This window comes from Peromyscus leucopus, chromosome 6, assembly GCF_004664715.2.
Source record: "Peromyscus leucopus breed LL Stock chromosome 6, UCI_PerLeu_2.1, whole genome shotgun sequence".
NCBI lineage: Eukaryota > Metazoa > Chordata > Mammalia > Rodentia > Cricetidae > Peromyscus > Peromyscus leucopus.
Genome location: NC_051068.1, coordinates 38,751,691 through 38,771,692, shown reverse-complemented (window position 1 = coordinate 38,771,692; position 20,002 = coordinate 38,751,691). Strand labels below are relative to the sequence as shown.

The window sequence follows — 20,002 nt, the reverse complement described above, 5'->3', positions numbered from 1 at the left end:
CGATGTTAAGACTTCAAAAGTTCAGTTTTAACATATAAATCAATGGAGTTCTAATAAGCTATTAATGTACCCTTGGTAAAGCACTGGATATTATTATCATAATTACAAGCTAAAAAATTTAAACAATCTTTGTTTTCTAAATATAAACTTAAAAGCTGAAAACTTCTCTGACACACACAGGGATATGTGTGTGTGTGTGTGTGTGTGTGTGTGTGTGTGTGTGTATCAATCCCTCTGGACAGAGGAAAGGATGTTCACGCTTTTAACCCAGAACCATCCTTCTGAGTACTCAAGCTTTTGCTATGGCTCAAAGGCAGAAGTCTACTCAGCCTCCTGAATAGCTGAAACTACAGGCAGGCATCACCATATGCACCCAAAAGTCTCTTTTTAAGACTTGGACACTGTTCTTGTAAGAACACCATTGTAAAGACAAGATAAAAAGTACCTGTCTTCACAGAGCTTGCAGTCTGGAGTGGGAAGCTAAGCCTCTCAAGTGAGTAATGCTATATGACAGAAGAGGGAAGCACAGAGACTAGGAAAAGCATGTTATTACAACTTTGAACAGAGCAGCCAGTTAGGTTGGACCTCACTGTGAAATTATCAGATCAAACACCTTGGAGGCAGGTGATGAGCCTGTAGATGGGGGAGCCTGGATGCACAGGAAGTATCAAGTACAAGTATAAGGAGGTAGAAGATGTTCAGATCATGTACTGAACCTGTCTGCTGTGTGAGCTATGTTATAAAGGCTATAAATATATTTTTCATTAAATGTAAATGCACATGTATATACATATAGGTAAAATATTTGAATCTATACATATGTATATGTGCAAAAAAATTAACTTTTTTCATCCTTTAAAAACTTTTTTTTCAGATAAAATTAATTTCTAATTAGCAAATATTTTTATCTAGGAAAGTATTCATTTGGATTATAAGATGTACTTGGGACTTGAACCAAAGCAATACTACAATCAGGAATAAGTACTGTGGCTGTGGTAGTTTTCTAGGCAAACCAAACTTCTGATCTGCTTCATAACTTAATTTTAATATTTACAATGCAAGAAAGGAAAGATACAATACCGCCTGATCTTTTAAAGTGCATGCGGGAATTATATTTGGTAGCTCAGACTTTAGGCCATAGCAATCTCCTACCAAGTTGTGTAATCCAAATCCATGCATATAATTTCAGCTGTATATTAATTTATCACCTAAGGAGACAAGCTCTTGCTAGGTTAACAATGCTCAGTGATCTTCCTGTCTTACCCTCTACACAGTAGCTGGGACAACAGAACTAAGCTACTGGTTGTAGCTGAAGCTTTATTTCAGAAAAAGAAAAACCAAGTGCACCTAAGTCCTGGATTATCCGAAGTCTCATTCTGTGGAGGATAAAGGTTCAAAGCAAGGAGTTTCTGTCCTCAAGTTGCTGATGAGTGATCTGCCAGTGTTCCCTGCCTCATACCCACCTGGATTCAGAGACTGATTCTGAAGGAAGAAGCTGGGCTGCTGGGGCTGGCTCACCAGGTTGTAACCCCACAGTGCAGGCTGTGGATGATGCATCATTTGAGAGGACATGGGCGAGTAATTAGGAGGCACTCGGTAGATGTTGCTCTGTTGATACTCCTTCAACAGAAATATATTTTTTAAAGAAAATTGAACTTAATATAGCACACACAGTTAATCAATATACGTTTTTCCTATTCAAGTATGAGGGATCATCCCATCCCAGGACTCAAGGCTATAGTTTGTGAAAGGGAAGGGAGAGAACACAAATGGTAACCCATTTCCTGGAAAATACTCATGTGAATTAAAATTTTTCCTTGATTTAAAAAGTAATAATATTCACCTAGCACATAAAAGGCCCTATGTTCAATCTCCAGTACCATCTCCCCACCACCACACACACACACACACACACAAAGAAGTTCCTCACAGCAGACATGTAAAAAGCTAAAAGCACATGTCTGAATAAGAATTGTGTCAGAAAGGGCCATGGTGCTTCAGAACTACTCCAGGCCTTGACAGTATCTTACCCACAGCTTTCAAGACAGCACTCAAAATAAGTTGCCATTCCCCACATCCACATGCTTTCTCCTCCTTATAACAGGTACTGACTCTAATGATCACACCAGAATGTCTCAACTCCTTCATCATCCATCTTTTTTTTCTAGCATGGCCCTTGAGGATGAAGGGCAATGAAAATCTCAGTATCCCTGAACTGGGCAAAAGGATGTAATCCCACTGGGAAGAGGCAGCTTCAGGAGGAGGGTTCTGAGGGTCTTTAGATAAGTCTTTTGCATGTGAAGAGAAAAGAAACCCTCATCCATGTGGTATGGTGGGCCAGAGTATGCCAGAGTGTTCCAGTAGCATCTGAAAGTGACAGGAGCCATCTCTAAAAGTCTCTTCACTACCAAACTATCAGCTAGGATGATTCAGTGTTGACGAAGGTGAATGTAATGATAATTGCTCATGAACTGCTGAGTACCCACAATAAGTACTTCCTCCCCACCAAGCAAGAACATCCTTGTACTCCATAGAAAATGACCTGAAATTTCTCTCTCAAGTAAAACCAGGTAATTTCAAGGAAAAATCTATTTTAAATATTGCATCTCATATTCTATATAATAATTTCTGAATTATCATCTAATATGCCTCTGGTACTGGAAAGGAAAAGAAAGAGAAAGGGTGTGAGATGATTTTAAATTAGGTTTATTTTATCTTTTATAAGATCTGAAAATATGTTAAAGACTACTCAGGGGGTAGAAGATACAAGGGCAAAGAGAGAAATCTCAGGACCACTCTGTAGGGGTAAACCAGATGCAAATTCATTTGGAGAAAAGCGGAAGGAACTTTTTAATGTTACTTCACTGCAAATATCAATCACTCAAATGAGATATTTAAGTACACCTTTTATATTAATGAAAGTGTTTAAGACGGTGTAATCATATACCCCTGAAAAATTAAAGTTTTAAACCCAGGGAAATTATGAGTCTTAGTTACTCAGTATTATCCACTACTGGAGTCTAAGGTTAAATAGTTATTACTGTGTTGAGAATGGAAAATCAAAAGCTTTAAATCTGTCATCCATGAGAAACCATGGTGTGCCATTTCATTTATTAGCACAGAAACTTGTTAGGAAATGCTATAAAAGAAAGCTGATACCACTCTTGGTAAGGTTTCTAGGAGTCCAGTTTGGCCATGGGTAAATCCCATCCTAGCTGCTAATGAGCCAAACTCCTCCTTCCATGCCCCACTCACATCAACGCGGGAGCTGGATTTTGTCTTACGCTTCCTTCCCTTTGTCTTCTTCTCTTCGTCAGCTGTGGTTTTTCCTTGATCTGACAGTTCAGCTGATTTCCTTTCTGGTTCCTGAGAAACTGGAGATGTGGGCTCTTCCTCTTCCTCCTCAGGAGGTAGGGGCAGTGGCTCAAGGTAGTAGCTGCGGGGCTTAGGCATGGTATGCGTGTGGTACAGCAGGAAGTGGTGCTGTTCCTCATACTTTACCACCTTCCGGTCCACACGGACAGTGCCGAACCAGGCCCAGGACAGAGGAGCCGGGTTCTTCTGACCCTCAAACAGGTCCCATGGGGACACCTTCTGCTTTGTAGAGACCTGGAGACCCTGTGGGAAAAGATCGTTCTGTGACAGCACACTCTGGCCTGTTCCCAACGCACAGGGCAAGCCTGTAAGCATGTGCTTGCAATGGACTGAGGGAGCTCAGCAGATAGAAATACTCAGCTAAGTCAGGCAACCTGGAGTACAGGACTTTGAAAGTTCAGTTCTCTAGTTCTATGTACCACCTGGCACTCCCTTAAGACATCTCAAGGTAATCTAGACTATTTTACTATAAAATGACATTATCATTCAGTTTGTTCTAGGAAATATAATTTCTCAAGAATCCTGTAAAGAAGTTGGCCTTATGACACAAGATTATAACCAGTTACTCATCTCAGGAACTTATTCAGTATTTTTGAGATGATAACAAAAATGTAAAAGTCTGCCTCTGTTTGGGCTCATATTCACTTCAGTTCAACCTACATGGACTTGATTTAGTATATGGACCTCTCATGTACTCAACATGGCATCTTGGAACAAAATGTTGTGAGAGAACTTAATTACAGAAACAGGTACAACACAAATCAAATCTTTTTCTTTTTTAACTTTCTTTGTATTTATTCTTGGTGTCTTTCAATGCCAACTTATCTTTGTAACATTAATTGGTGACATTGTTGGTGACTTCTCCTGTATACCAATTCAAAGACATTTCTCCTAAAAAATGGCCAAGGTACCTTCCTCTCACCCCGGATGTGAACATACCTGTTCTTGCCTGTGTTTCCTCTGTACGAGAGGCTTCTTCTAACACCACCAGATAAGTCACCTCTCCCTGATGTCTACGATGTGATGAGAGCATTTTCCTGAGTAGAGCTCAAATCTAAATGGATCCTGGATGCCTATTGCTAGAAAGCCCAGGTCACCTTGCCTGTGAGTAGGGGCCTTTTCCCTTTCCATGAGCGCACTGCTATGTTACTTAGGCACCTCTGAATTCTGAGGGCACTGATTTCCCCCTCTGAGTCGCCTTTCCTGCCTGGATTTAAACTTTCCCTGTCTGTTCTGTTCTTTTTCTGTGTAAGTCTTAATCCTTCAAAATGGTCTGTGTGTCAACTACCGTGAGAACCTTGCTATGACAGCCTCTCCCTTGTCTGGCTGAGACTGTCCTCCTCAATGCCTCCTAATCCACTCTGGACCATTACCCACAAATCCCATTCCATTTGAACATGCATCTACTTCCCAGTAAGGGAAGGGATTTTCCCCACCATCTATCTCTGCTACTGCAGAGTGACAATGGTTGCTCAGTGTTCTTTGAAAGAATAGCCGATCATTCTTCCCCAATTTTAAAGAACTTCCTAAAGTATCTTATATAAAATGAATGGCCATCTAACATTGCTTCATTGACAATACGTAGTATTGTAACACTTAGTAGTTTTATTTAATATAGCTTACTCACTACTTCAAAATACTTATCAACAAAAATTTCCTTACATAAACATACTCTGATTCCTATCCTGAAATAAAATCAGAATTGGTTTTTGCTTTTATTTTTTTTTCATACTAGGCTTTTACTTAACCTCTTCAGTAGATTCCATTAATTTACTTTAGTCCAGATAAGCATTTTAAATGGAGACCTTCAAAGACACGGCTTCTTATAATGCCAACAGCCATGCACTTAGATGACAACAACATACCTTGAAAATTCAGAAATGAAAGTAAGATGTTCTGTGTATCCTCCAAGACTGTAAGCAAAGTCACTTGGCTTCTATAACTAGATATATTTATATATGAGGGAAAAAACCCATTTACTCTTGCCTGTTTTTTATCGATGGAGTCAAATCCAGCAATTTTGTTTCCCTTTGTATCAATCAAAGAACCCATGGGTTCACAAGTGATGACATCGCATGTCTGCTTTGGCAAAGGCAGCAACTGCCGGACTTTGTCAATGCTTTCGGACCGCTTGTCGCCTAGTTCTTTCTAGAAGAGAAAGAAAAAAAAAAGATGGAAAAGCGAGAGAGAAGTGAGACAGAAATTCTGACTTTACAATGAATGTAAAAGTTCATAAGAAGGAAGTTCCCCAATGACACATTTCCTTTTTTTTTAAAGCTAGTATGTCTTTTAACCCTCAACACAGTCAGTGGAACAGCTGCAAATCAGACTGGTGAAATGTTTCATTTCTTCTATTCCAGTAGAAAATAGAGTCACACAAAGGCAGCCTTGTTATACAAGGAATATCAGAGTGCTGAGATGACAAAAATCCACTGTGTTATTCGCAGTCACACAGCGGGAGCTGCCACACGGACATTTTCTCGTTTCCAGGGTCAGGCTGTAAGGTAACCATCAGTTATTTTATTGTAAAGCCTTCAGATTTATGTATTTGCAATGTTTATTTACTGTTTATTTCAAGGACTATTCGTGGGTTATCAGATGAGTCACATTGACAAATTCAAGGCAAATGCTCACTCTTAACATTTGCATGTACAAATCTGAGCATGGGTTTAACTAAAATCTGACACTGGAGCTTTGGTTATATATTTGATAATGCATTTCTAAATCCCTTAAAATTTGAACACATTTTATGAATATAATAGTTTAGAAAAAAATCTTTTGGATAACATACTTGTCACTTTGAAGGACTAGCAGGCCTAGGCAAGACAACAAATAATTGCATTATGTTGAATCAAATGCACATGTAAATTAATGAGTAAGAAATCAGACCAGTCCATAAACAACTTCAGAACAGAGGCTGATCACAAACTTACTTTCAGTTTCTTTACTAAATTCATGTATGCACGTTTGTTCTCTTCAGAGCCCCCAGGGGAAGCATTTGATAGGTCCGAAGCCAATGTCCCATTGATTAAAACGCCCAGCATGTCAAGAACTGTTGTGAATAATTCACTGAGAGGAAAGAAAAACCCATTTTATTTTTAAAAACAAAACCAAGATACACATAATTATCTATGCATTTCTACTCTAAGTGCTGAATTTTTAATGACATCTAAGTCAGCAAGTGTCAGAATTTATTGTCAGTATATCAAAGCTTATATCACACATGCATGCAGCAAAAAGGTATAAACTGATTTTAAAAAAAAAAAACATACTTGTTAGTGTGCATGTCAACAGTTCCTGAAGTAATAATCTGGAGGAGTAGGAGAGCCCAGTCAGTGGTCCCCTGGGTGCTCCGCTGCACTGTGTCAAACATTCCTCCTACCTAGTATACAAAATACAAGAAAGCATTTGTATCTGTAGGATAAAACACCACCCCTATTACTGCCTAAATGTTGATGTGCTAAAACAAGAGTTGTTAAGAACTGGTTCTTGCTAAACATGTTATGGATTATCCTGTAGTCTGTCTCATTTGGCTATGTGTTTATCACTATCTTTGGTTCTTTCATTATATTATAGTCATTCAAAACTTAACAAAAAGAGTAATACTTGAGTATTACTGGCTTTCTTTTCTTATCAGTCTCCCATGGTTTTAAACATAATTGCAGATAAGTTAAACCCAAACAGCATCAAATCTCTGTCTAACAACCTGCAATTTTGTGATATTCGATTATTATTGTATCTAAGTCTGCTATTACAATATCCCCAGATGTTTGTTAGGTCTGCCAGCTCCTGTGTGGAGGTTAGGCTGCCAAAAACCAGACATGCTGTCACCCAAGGTAGATTTCATTTGGGGTTTGTCCAACTGGAAGAGAAAAACTCAATGGAATATAAAATGTCTTGAGGACTTTTAGATTTCTGTAACAAACATTCTTGTGAGATTTGTCCTTTTTTAAATCAATTCATTAGACAGATTTAATTGATTCTGATAATTTAGGGCTGATGGATTTGATAGCTTTAAAATAAGATACAGTAGAGCTAACATTCATATCAAAAAAGGGTTTCTTAGCACCGATGGACGAGAAGGGGAGAGCTGCCGCAAGGAGTCTGTGTAGAAAAGAAAATTGGTGCTCCAAGCATGACCGTCTAGAATTCAATCCAGACAGGAAGGAAAGTGACAGGGGAAACAGAAGGTTTCTGAGAAGAGGAAGTGGGTAGAGACAGAAAGGGGAAGGCTTCACTTTGCCATGCAGATTCTGCCCACAGCAGAAGTTGAAAGCTGCCGTAATTTTCATAGAGAGAGAGGTGTGATGGAAACACTCCATGGTCCTTACCAGATTCAACCGGAGTTGCAAAGCCTCGTGCATCATCTGGCGGGCTTTCGTATCATCTTGGTATCTTTCTTCCCGCCAGTTACTTAAAATCTAAGATCAGGAACAAAAGAAGAAAAACTTTGTTATGATCATTTTTACATGTTTAAAATTAAGCTTAATAGTCACAGCTAAAACCAACTTCTTAGCTTTAAAAATTAAGAAATATAAAATTGTATTTTTTTTAATCTTCCTCTTCTTCTACACAGATAAAACCCTAGCTATTTTATGATGTATTTGTCTGGGTGGCTGAGGGAAGAGAATCTGACTTAATTACACATATATGCATGCATGTCTACATGGATATTTTGGGGGAAATCCTTTAAAGGGCCATCAAATTAAACATTATTAATTTAGTATTCTGTAGATAAATATTGAAAAGACAGAATTCCATTTTTCACTGGTCCCATGTTACACTTCTTAGGGACATGCTATAAATTCTAGCAAATGTTTTATTTTTTATTTTTGACATCTTTCTGGAATTGTTACTTGCTATCTAATGAATAATTTTTCCTGATAAAGAGAATATATTCTTTTCAATGTAGCCATGATCAGTCAATTTCATAAAGTGGACTGGTTCTTCATTTCCTCAAGATTAGCTCTGGGAGGGGTTTACTAAAGAAAGACAAACAGGTAGGCACATCCCAGAACCAGATGACGAGAGCCAATAAACAAAACTCAAATACAAAACCCCTGCCATGCTCTAAATGAACAGTAACTAATCAAAATCACCTTGAATGAGCTAAAAAGGGCTGCAGAGACAACTTGGTGGGTAAAAAGCTTATGTACAGTGTGAGGACCCGAGTTGGAATTCCATTTAAAGGTGCATGGGGAAGTGGCCTCTGTAATCCTAGCATCCCTAAAGCAAGATGGGAGGCAGAGACAAAAGAATCCCCAGCTGCTCACAGGCCATGTCAGCACAGGTAGCAACAGCAAACACCAGAGATGCTGTCTCCAGGGAAGTGGAAGGAGAGGACCAAGAGGAAGGGTTCTCCTCTAACTTCTACTTGTATGCTGTGGTTCCCAGGTCCCTGCATTTTCTCATCCCTACATACATTCTCTCTCCTCTTCCCACCCCACGCAATGTATGAAAATCAATCACTTTACAAGTAACAACTATCAACAGCAGAGCTGAAAGTCTGCTATGAAAAGGCAATATTTTCCAAATTGCATATGGGGACAACACCAGCTTCTGTCAATCACGGTAACAAGGTAGTCAGCTCAGCCTGCTGCAACTCCCCTGTCCCCAGCTGTTAACTGGGAAGCTGAAACTGAAAGGTTGGAAGTTCAAGGTTCACTTAGGCTACTGAGAGAGATGAAGGCCAGTTGGGCAAGATTTTATCTCAAAATAAGAAGCTAAAAATGGACTCAGCGGCAGAAAGCTTATCTAGCATTCATAAGGTCCTAAGTTCAACCCCAGCATTAAAGAAAGGAGGTAAAAGTGAAACAGATCTGACTACAAGGAGGACAAAGAATGATAGCAGAAGTACTTAGAGGGCGACCACGGCCTTACTAAGGAGGCCAGGTGAACAGGGATCAGCAGGAAGGGAGGGAGCAGGTCAGACTGACATCTGAGAGGCATCCTTCCAGCACAAGCTCCTAAACAGGAAGGCACCCCTGTCCATCCAGGCTTGAATGAAAGGGAAACCAGGTAGGAGAGATAGCACACGCCCAGTCAGGAATGGTTATGAGTTCCCACTTAACATCACAGGGAAAGATGCACCCGGCCTTGTGTCAGGATAAACCACCTCACACCACCAACTAACACCTTTCCTCAATTCCATGCTTTCTAATTTCTTTCTGCTCCCCAGGATTCCAGGCAGGTGCCACAGAGATCAGCAAACTAGCTGGTAAGCAGTATGAGGCAGTTACTTTTATAGTCTTTATACATCCGTCAATGCATAATTACTGTAAAGTTGTTAGCCTTATGGTGACCAGGATGCTAGGAGGAACTGGACATGGACTGTTGTTTCCTAGCACCTCATTTATAGACACGTCTGTCTGATCTTGTATTCAAAAGGAAACTAAGGAATACCATCATTAATATCACACTGGACTTTACCTGATTGACTTGATTCTGCAGGGATGTTAGGAGGCCTTCCCGTTGTTCATCTTGCCCCTTAAGGCAGGTAAGGACCAAGGAGAGGAAAGGTTGCTGACTCAAGAGAGACATACTGCAAAGGAAGTAGTAACAGTCAGAAAGAATGGCTTGCCCCTGGTGCAGCCGTTCCTCTTTCTAGGAGACTCACGGCTGTTGTGTATTTACTACTAGATAGAGGACAGGATGGCAAACCACCAGAGAACACATTCCTGTATTTACAAGATAAAAAAACCACTGGCAAAGTTTGTGAATGGCAATGCTCTACTGCTACAGTGGATGTGAACATTTGCTTTATTTTAAATATGTATGCCAAAGAATATAAATGTATGCAAAGATTAATAAGAAAAATTGAGAAATTCCTCAAACAAAACTCTCCTTCAGGAAGCACACATCTCTGTGGGCCTTGACTATTTTGGACACCTGTGGGTTTTTCTGTATATTTCTCAAAGGCCAAAAGCATAGTTTTGGTAAAGTCAGGGGTGGACATGAGGTCTGAGGCCTCCAAAAGCCAGGTTGGTGCTAGAAACAGCTAGTGCCCTCTAACATCTCTGACACAGCCCACAGCCTCCACTAGAGAAGGGGAAATTTTCATGTTCATAAAATCTTTCCAATTGAGAACAACGGAAAAACTGATTGAGGAAAAAAATTCCAAAATAGGTCCAAGCCAAACCTTTTGGCTCGGGAGCTCCATTTTATAGATGGCCAATAAAGAGCAGTTAGTTATGGCAGTATTATTAACAGGCAACAAGAATCTGTTTTTAAATTTTTATAAAATGAAGAAATTATGACTTTCCTATTTCAAATTCCTTGGCTGTTCAATTTATAGTGTGAATATTCATCCTCAATAAGATGGTCTATTTTCAAAAGTAATTATTTGAAACTTTTTCTTGGTCATAAAATAAATGAAATAAACATTAGTTTTTGGCAGTTGTTATGACTACTTTTAATCAAGAGTCCAGATCAAGATTCCTAAATTTTAAAAAAATCAGTAATTATTTCAAGGTCCAGTAGGTCAGAATTAACAGCAAGCCCATGTGTTTCAACAGCCTTGAAATGATTTGGACACAGAGGCAGGGATAGAAACTGGTAAACTAAACATTAGTACAAGGCCAGAGCCCTGCTTAGCCGATGATTTCCTAATCCATTCAAAGCCTAAACCCTATAGACACTGGATACAGACTGTGATGTAGGATGCTAGGCTTCCTTCAGACGCCAGCCTCAACGGGAGGCCTCTACCAGCATACCTCTTCTGCTTCTGCCTATCTCTTTCCTTCTTTGAAGAAGAACCCAGGTGCTGCCCCTTCTCCAGCTCTTCCCCAGCAGCTTTCAACACTCTTCCCTGCACGGAGGTTGGCAGCCTGGCGATGAGGGGGGCCACCAGCCACACACCCCTGCGTTCAGAGGAACTAAAATCAGAAACAGGCGTTACACCTAACAAAGCAGCTGGTCTCTGCTCTCACAGCCAATCCAGAAACCCAACAGTAAATCACTGATGGGCAAGACACGGACATCTAACATTCCACTATGTCTGTACGTTCTCTTCTTGCCAAAGACCAGACATCTGCTTACTGCTTATACATTCCAACTGCATTCATTGAGGAATAAAAGGTGCTGTTCTGGGGAGGTATTCTGCATACTAAACCATTCTCAGTGACTGTCCTGGATCCTGCCTTTCTGATCTCTCGCCACCCTTCTCTCTATGGACATTACACTTTTCAGTCATGGTCACAATATGCAATGGTATTGTGTTCAAGCCAAGGAATAATAAATCTTTAAATTTTAAAACTCAGATTTACACCCTTTTACCAAAATGATATGCAAGCCAATCTGTCCTTCATGATGAAAAGGATTACTTTATTAATTCATGGTCCTAACAAGTTCTATTATGAATGCAAATTACTGTATTTGTACAAAAACTGTCAATCAATAAAGACACATAGAGAATGTTTCATATTTAATGACTGACCCAAAGACAGTGATACTATGAATCACAATTAAGTTTGTCTGTGGCTACAAAGTATCTGGACCTACAACAAAATACCTAAAGAGCCGAGACATCGCTTACCAACTTCCGCCCTTGAACCTGTTGAATAACAGGAACGAACTGTTACTTGGAAGTAATTATTTTCTTCACATTTCCAGAAGCTTCATGAAACATGCATTAGGCTAATCAAGTTTACTGCAACATATGAAGTACTGATGGTAGACTAACAAAACTATGAAGCAATACCTTAAAAATGTCTTTATTCCATTCTGTCTTGTGCTACTGGTATCAGCACTTCCAATCCCATTTGGGTTGAAGAGGCTTATGCCAGAATTGGGGGCATTATTATTTAGGTCTGCAGACTGCTGGAATACTTCTATTGTTGCCTTTGCGATGTTGTCCAGTAAGTTGTTCATTTCAGCCACAGAGCCAGAGCTCTAGAGTCAGGAAAATAAAAGAAAGCTAGTCCATCTATTTACTCCTTGATTTTCAAACATCAATGACTTTTTGCTTAGTTCATTCACATGTGTGCTTTCAACATATACTCACAGGGTCCTTCAAGCATTGTTTGATCATTAACTGAAGCTCTAACCAGGATTGTCTCAATGTCCACTGCTCAAGATTCTGGAGAAAATGCAAAGAATTATGACATTAAGAACACTGAGCATATGCTACCATAGCCTTGCAGTAATACTCATGCCCAGCAAGGGAATTAACATGGATTAATGGTTTCCAATTTCATGCCTGATGAAAAAAATATTCATCACAAAATTCAAGTTTCAAAATGTGTTCCCCACCCAGCCAAAAATTGGAAGTCAGATAAGCATGGCATCTCTCAGAATCCATTTACCAATTAGCCAATCTCATTCCAAAATGATGTGTTTCTTCAATAACATATTTAAGACTGATCCAGCACAAAGATTATTTCTCAAGTAAATATAGCACTGACTTAAAATATCTGTGATTATATGTTGTTTGCTACTGACTACATCTCCTTACTAGTCAACTGCAATAATGCCACCATAAAGAAAATTGCAGAACAAGTCAGAATTAAATTCAAGAATCAGAAAGGAGAACAGCAACAACGTCATTCTTTCTACAATCATATTGTAATGAATGACCTGACAGAATCTCTGGAATGTACCACTTACCTGAAGAATGCGCTTAATGTGCTGTCTCTGCAGGTTGTCCCCCTCTGTACACTCTTTAATACCATGAGGGTAACAGATCAGCTGCAGCAATTTCTGTGCTTGCATGTTTGAAAGCACAGGGTCCAAAATAAGTTCTTTGTCTGTACATAATCGTTCTGGCTCTTTTAAGCAATGTTCTCCTACCCATTCCTAAAAACAAGCCAGCAGTTAGACAGTAAGTATTGATTCTACCTGCCCTATGTATGATATTCTCATTTCTCAGAACAAAATAATATAAAGCTAGTAATAACCATCCACTGAAAACAAATTAATGGAAAAATAGGTGGAGAAAGGTTTGCCTGCATGTATATTTTGATTCTGTTGTTGTTGTTTTGTGTGTGTGTTTGTTTTTAGAAAAGATCTCAGGTATTCCAAGATGGCCTCCAATTCACTAAGTGGCAAAGAACAACCCTGAAGTATTGATCCTTCTGCTTCTGTCCTCAGTGCTGGGATCACAGGCCTAAATTTAATGCCATGTCTTCCTGCCTACCAGGGCTCCCTGCATGCTTGCCAAATATGCTATCAAATAAGCTACATCGCCAGCTAATGGGAAAAGTTTCAAAACAAAATTCTACCATGCTGACATCTTAAAAATGCAAAGTGGGAGGAACTTTGATTAAAGCAAAAACATTTAAACATATGGGGGAGGGAGCTAAGTTTTGGTGTGCTTTTTTTAAAATGAGGACTTACTCTAAGGTACTATTTTGTAGCAAGGTATTTTTTTCTGTTGCTGTTTTTCCTCGGTATATAGTAACAATGACGTTATGTTATACATGCTTTCCATCATTTTATGGGATATATTCTGCTAAACAGGTAGAACATGGTATATAATCACTTAGAAGGTTATCTTGACACTAGCATCCTTCCTTTTCCATTTCCTCCTTCATTAAATGGCATAAGAAAACGTCAGCATCAGAGCTCAATTTGAACCCAAATCTGTCTCAAATAAAGTGTCTTTTACTAATGTATCAGTTGCTCAGCACAAATCGCTCACTGAAATCACCTGGGAGTTATATAATTCTATGCTCCATGTTAGCAGCATTAAATCACACTCAGGCAAAAGTACCCAGATATCAGTGTGCTGTTTTTCTAGGTATCAAATTATTTCTTTACTGACTCACTGATTTATGTTTTGGAGGATGAGGTGGGGTGGAGGGTGCTACTGGCATTGTAGGGTAGGCCAGAAACCTCCCATGGGACATGGAGCATACCTTCTTGGGACACTAAACCTGGCCAGCACCACCTGGCTCTAGGCATCCAGGCACCCAGTCCAGTGATACCACTGTGTGCTCACAGTTGGGACGTAGCACAGGACATCCATCAATAACTGTGGAGCTACTTAAATTCACCACAGTAAAAAAAAAAAAAAAAAAAAAAAAAAATCTAAGCAAGCATACATCTAATACAGATTAGAAAATATGTAATGTTGGCACTTTTTAAAATAAAAGATTTTTGAAAGTATGGAAAGATAATCAGAAAATCCTGAAGCTAGTCACCTGAGCAGAGCCAGACAGGAAGGTGTTGGGCAGGGGATAGGTTGCTGTGTATGCTTTTGTCTAAGTTTTGGCTTTTGGAAGTATGTTATGATACAGACGTTACTTGGGACAAAAACCCCAAACCAAAGGCAAATTGCAAAACAAAGAGATTCTAATTTTAAGAAAGAACATGTCCACTCTAAGTGAGACAACTGCAAAAACATTTTCCTTTCTTCTTCTCTTTCTGTTTCTCCAATGATGTTTGAATGCATCATCTAAACCCTTCAGGAAAATGAAACTGCAAACCACCCTTCAGCTTTCCCAGCAGCCTTTCCCTAGAGGTACATGTGTGACAACTCAGAGACCACCTCAGGTGCTGTGTGGGGAGCAAGGCTGTTGTCTTGCAAAAATGTAATACTAATATGAAATGGGAGATAATAGAAAATACAACTTTCAAGGATGAGAGCTAGCAGTATCAACATGAATTCAGTTACTTACACACACACAGAGAGGGGGGAGGGACAGAAAGAGAGAGAGAGAGAGAGAGAGAGAGAGAGAGTGCGCTCTGCTGGGAGAGTCTAGAAGCAGTGATGTCCTACAGCAATGGGCACAGACAACCCATTACATTGTGTGTAATTAGAAGAGTTTACCTGCAATAATACATTGTCACCTCTGAACTCCCCCCCTTCCAATAACCTGAAGCTAATCTCTAGAACCTTATGCAAATCTAACAGTGCTAGGATAGGTCAGAAAGTTCCCTATAGCTGAGAGAAAAATTATAGCACCAAAACTGAAGTTCTGATTTTTACTAACTTTACTTTGGTTATTACAAGAAATAAAAACGTAAGTATTCAAAAGTAAAGCAGAGTAAACTATACCATGTACTTTTCAACCGTTAAGAAAAAAAAATACAGAATGTTCAAAATTAGTGAATCTGTATAGAGGATGTACTGGAAGTCTTCATTATTACAACTCTAGTAAATTTGAAATGATTTCAAAATAAAGTTATAGAGACAAAAAAGGGTCACCCAAATAGAATTTTTTAAATATAGCAGACAGCCAGGTGGTGGTGGCGCATGCCTTAAATTCCAGCACTCGGTAGGCAGAGGCAGGCCAATCTCTGTGAGTTTGAGGCTAGCCTGGGCTTCAGAGTAAGTTCCAGGACAGCCAGGACTGTTTCACAGAAAAACCCTGTCTCAAAAAACCAAAATAAAATAAAATAAAATAAATAAAAAAATAGCGGACATTTGCCTCTCAAAGAACAGTTACAAAGTCAGAGTAGAAGCCATTTGAAATCAAAGAATACCTGTTGGCAGATAGTCCTCAGCACATATCTAGCATATTCTCTCAGATTGGCAGTTTCTATAGAAATACTTTTCCCATAGGCTTTTGAATTCTGTGTGGTGGCCCAGGCATCTTCAGCATTCCCATCACGTCTTAAACCCCTCATGCTGAACTCATCATTCTTTAAAGTGTTGACATTGTTGCTGCCAATCTTGGCATCTCCTAAATAACAGAATCACAAAAGCAAAATCACAAAAGTTTAGAATATTGCATAAAATATGTAAAGGGTAAATTAGGCTGGGTTTCAGGGATTCAAAGATGTGAATGGCATTACTCTTGCATAGCCAGTTGTCCAGCAACATAAATAATGAATCAAGAGATACATGAAAGAATACAAAACAATTGGACATGGAGAGAAGTAAAACTCAAGACTCATTCCTTCTTATGGTTTATAGATTTAATATTCTATTGCTAACCTTGGAAAGGACATTATGAATGATTATTTAACAGTCAAAGCACACTGATTTCACCAAAGCTTCAAGTTTATCTGAGTTATAGACAAGGAAGAAAATGGGTACTCACCCTTCTAGGAGTCCCTTTTCCATTTCTTCTCTTATAATGACTTATTTTCTATCCATAGGTCAAGAGAAAAGTTTTGCCTTAGCCCACCTTACTATCAACTTCTTGACAAGAGAGATTTATTTCCCTGGGGATGGAAAAGGGCAATGCATACTGAGGAGGCTCTGGAAAGCAGAGCTCTCTGCACATAGCCTGTGTCTTCCACCTTCCTCTCTGTAGCATCCAGCTCAGAGGTCTTCCCTGACCAATCTCTAATACACTGAGTAAGGTGAAGCTAAGAAGGTTATTTGACTACTAACAAAATTCTGGGAGAAAAACAAAAAACAAAACACTAAACAGAGTATACTTGGATAAAATAAGAAATTTCCAGCCATAGAAGAAAAGAAAATTAGGTGAGATAGAGAGATAATTTGCTAGTGAGATGGCCAGACAGCAGCAAAGCCTTCCAACTTTGCCTGCTTACCTACAGAAACCAAAACAAGCCTCGAGAAGACAACTGTCAAACCAGAGGCTGAGTTTAGGGGAGGCCTTTACTATATGCAGTAGGGGAGCAAAAGCAAGACCATGTCAGTGCAAAAAACAAACAACCACCACTTTTAACACACAAGGTCAACCCCCAAAAGGTTTTGATTCTGTTGAAAAAAAACAAACACAAACCATAACTCTTTTCTGGGGAGGAAAGATAACCAGAATGTTATAATTAATATCTACTTTCAAAATTCTTAGAAACAGAGGAGGGCCTGAGGCTATCATTCAATGGCAGAGTCCCGCCTCTCATGCATGAGACCTTAGGCTCTACCCCCAGCACTGTGGCCGCCGTCACCACCACCACTGCCACACAATGACAAAGCAGAAAAGCCACAGAGGGAAAAATAAACAATAGATTTCAATTTACCAGTATATTATCATCTACTCATCATGTATTTTAAAATGTAAAAGCTGATGGCTTTACCCAAGAGAGTTTATTTAATTCAACAGAGCTTTTCAAAATTAGAAGTATGGATTCTCTACTCTTGGATGATATAAACAGCTATGTCTATCTCAAGTTAAACTACTAAGTAAATTAGGAACAAACTTCACTATAATAGTCCTATTTTCCTGCCTTAATATATATTTTGGTAGATAGGAATTAGAAGAAAATTGGTTAGTACCAATAAAGTAGATAAAACTTCTCTGCAAGAGCAAAAACAAGCACATTTCTCAGACCCATTTGTTCATCTCCATTTTCCTTGGATATTAGGAGGACTGGAGCCTGCATGATTGCTAGAACCTTCTGCAAACTGTATAGACAACAAACAAATTATTCTATATGAATCTTCTAAGGCTTTGCTGACATTTAACTGTGATGATCATAATTTCCCCAGACCAAGAACCTCCCACATTATTTGAATATCTAAAAAACCTGGCAGTCTTACTGGGGTTAGTCCAGTTCTACAAACAAGGGCTCACTGTCTAGATAAGACTCATCATTGTGTACACCACTGAAACATGTTACTATGCATTCATGCTTCCAACTTAGGTTTATTGAAAATCTATTTTTTATTTTCTCTGATGAGACTTGGAAATAGCCCAGGAGAAATCCAGTTCCTGCCTTCATGACCCTCACAATTATTAGTCAGTGAAGTTCACCAGTTCTCCTTCCCTTCGGAAATCAGAGTAGAGAAATCATACTGGCTGCAATCAGTACTTAGCATGGACTACATAGTTCTATAAGATCCTAAGCTTAGGAAGGAGGCTGGAACCTTCATGGTAGTACTACCTTTTGTTTTGCTACAAAATGTTTGATAATTTCAAATAAGTATGATTGCTTTTAATTTAAATTTTTTTCACACTATATATTTTGATCACATTTTCCTTCTCCCCCAAATACCTCCCAGATCCTCCCCATTTCCATACACATCCGACTTAATGTTCTTTTCCTTGATCTCTTTCTCTCTCTCAAAAAAGCCCCAAAACAAAAAAAAAGAGATAAAAAATAAAAAACAAATTCATAAAACAAAATAAATATAGCAAAACAAAATGAAAGTACACAATTAAAAGCAACTTCTACTTTGTGTTGGCCAACCTTTCCTGAACATAGTGCCTGTCTTGGAGTCTAGTTGATATATGTAGTAACACTCTATTGAAGAAAATAATAATAATAATAATAATAATAATAATATATATGTATATATATATATATATATACATATATATATATAAAACATCTATGAAGCAAGGTAAGATTATATTATTTGTGTTATTTAAGGCTCATAGAAACTGATATCTGTCCACTCAGTAATTCTGTTTAAATCAAAGTGAACAACTTTAGAACATGAAGTGGCTTGGTTGGTTAAGGCCAAAATGAGGTACCCAAAGTTAAAGTAGAAAATATTTGAGATCCCCTAATCATTCAAATCCTTTATGACTTACATACTAAAAATATCCTGGGGTGTCCCATTGCCCATGAATAGAAGACAGTACGATTACACTAGCAAGTGCACAAATAACAGTGTAAAGGCTTCTTGGGAATCATTAATTAGATCTAAAGCCCGTGAACCTCCTCTGATCATGAGCAATCCAAGCATCATTGTGGTCCCCCCTGCTTCATGAAGAGCATACAGTAGGATGATAAGAACTTGTTCAGACTCACAAAAACATCAGAAGCACTACATCGAAACCCAGGTTTTCTGATGTTCTGCACTTGGAATATAATCTGTCTGAAATTTAAACCTTTTACTAAAAATACTATTATTCTTGCCTATCATGAAGAATGATTTCTCTTGGTAGGTGAAGGCAAAGCAGCCCTGTGGGTCTGAGGCCCTGATTTACATCAGAATGAAGTATCATTCAATTAAAGCCAAACACAAAGTACTTATATTTCAGTTCTCCCAGGGTCACCTTAGCTAAGGACAGAATCCTTGAAGCTCCCAATACTTAGACTTAGGCAAAGCCAACCATTTTTTCAAGAACAAACAAACACACACACACACAAACAAAACCCATAGGTTTCCAATGACATTACATAGATTTCACTGTGAATATAAATTATTTTGCCTCTACTTCTGGTAATTAACCAAGAGGCTGAAGGCCAGGACAGTCTTACCAAGCATCATAATTGCCTTTAAGACAGCAAAAACAGCTCCCACTTCTATGCTGTTGTGAGCTGCAGCTAAGAGGTGTCTATCACAAGATGATCTTATTCCAGGGAAAGGTTTGCCTGTAAAAACAACAACAAACCCTTAATGGCCTCTTCACCATCATTAACCATCTTCTGTAACCATTACAGTCAGTAGGGTCTTTCATTGTTAGCTTGTGGGCACTGAATTGACATTAGTTTGCTTTAATTGATGCTCATGGAATCACTAAGAAACACTGCCAGTATTCTTACTTAACCTTTTCTTTAATTATTATTAAAACAATGTTTCTGCTCCTCAGAGAGATGTAGGAAAAAGATTAGTAGGATTCCCACACAGATGCATCCATCTCTATATGGAAATGATTTAGACTTCACTAATACCCCCCTATTGCCTTAGGAAAAAGTAAATAAATGAGTTGTCATCCCTCTAAGCTGAGATGGCATGCCCAGAATCAACACAGGGTATGTAAGAGGATGAGACTTCCCACCAGCATGGTATTTCCTAAGAGCCCAGGCATTTTTATTGTTT

At 38.8% G+C, this 20,002-nt stretch overlaps 2 protein-coding genes across 13 annotated transcripts in view; one reads left to right on the top strand and one right to left on the bottom strand.

Annotated features, from left to right (window-relative positions):
* Positions 1-20,002, bottom strand: part of Med12l (mediator complex subunit 12L) — a 344,347-nt gene that overhangs the window by 34,358 nt on the left and 289,987 nt on the right. For 11 of the 12 annotated variants that reach the window (XM_037206612.1, XM_037206616.1, XM_037206619.1 and 8 more), the window contains 13 exons: positions 19,441-19,554; positions 15,799-15,998; positions 12,979-13,167; positions 12,377-12,451; positions 12,074-12,264; positions 11,088-11,249; positions 9,805-9,916; positions 7,707-7,796; positions 6,648-6,757; positions 6,309-6,444; positions 5,362-5,523; positions 3,256-3,618; positions 1,464-1,620 (listed from right to left, as the gene is read on the bottom strand). In XM_037206612.1, the coding sequence (XP_037062507.1) occupies positions 1,464-1,620; positions 3,256-3,618; positions 5,362-5,523; positions 6,309-6,444; positions 6,648-6,757; positions 7,707-7,796; positions 9,805-9,916; positions 11,088-11,249; positions 12,074-12,264; positions 12,377-12,451; positions 12,979-13,167; positions 15,799-15,998; positions 19,441-19,554 (2,061 nt within the window). The remainder of the gene's footprint in view (positions 1-1,463; positions 1,621-3,255; positions 3,619-5,361; positions 5,524-6,308; positions 6,445-6,647; positions 6,758-7,706; positions 7,797-9,804; positions 9,917-11,087; positions 11,250-12,073; positions 12,265-12,376; positions 12,452-12,978; positions 13,168-15,798; positions 15,999-19,440; positions 19,555-20,002) is intronic. The other variant, XM_037206614.1, reaches the window with a different exon arrangement.
* P2ry12 (purinergic receptor P2Y12) overlaps positions 5,552-20,002 on the top strand; it is a 43,372-nt gene continuing 28,921 nt past the window's right edge. Inside the window, exon 1 of the mRNA XM_028882188.2 lies at positions 5,552-5,879. The gene's annotated coding sequence lies outside the window, so the exon portion shown is untranslated. The remainder of the gene's footprint in view (positions 5,880-20,002) is intronic.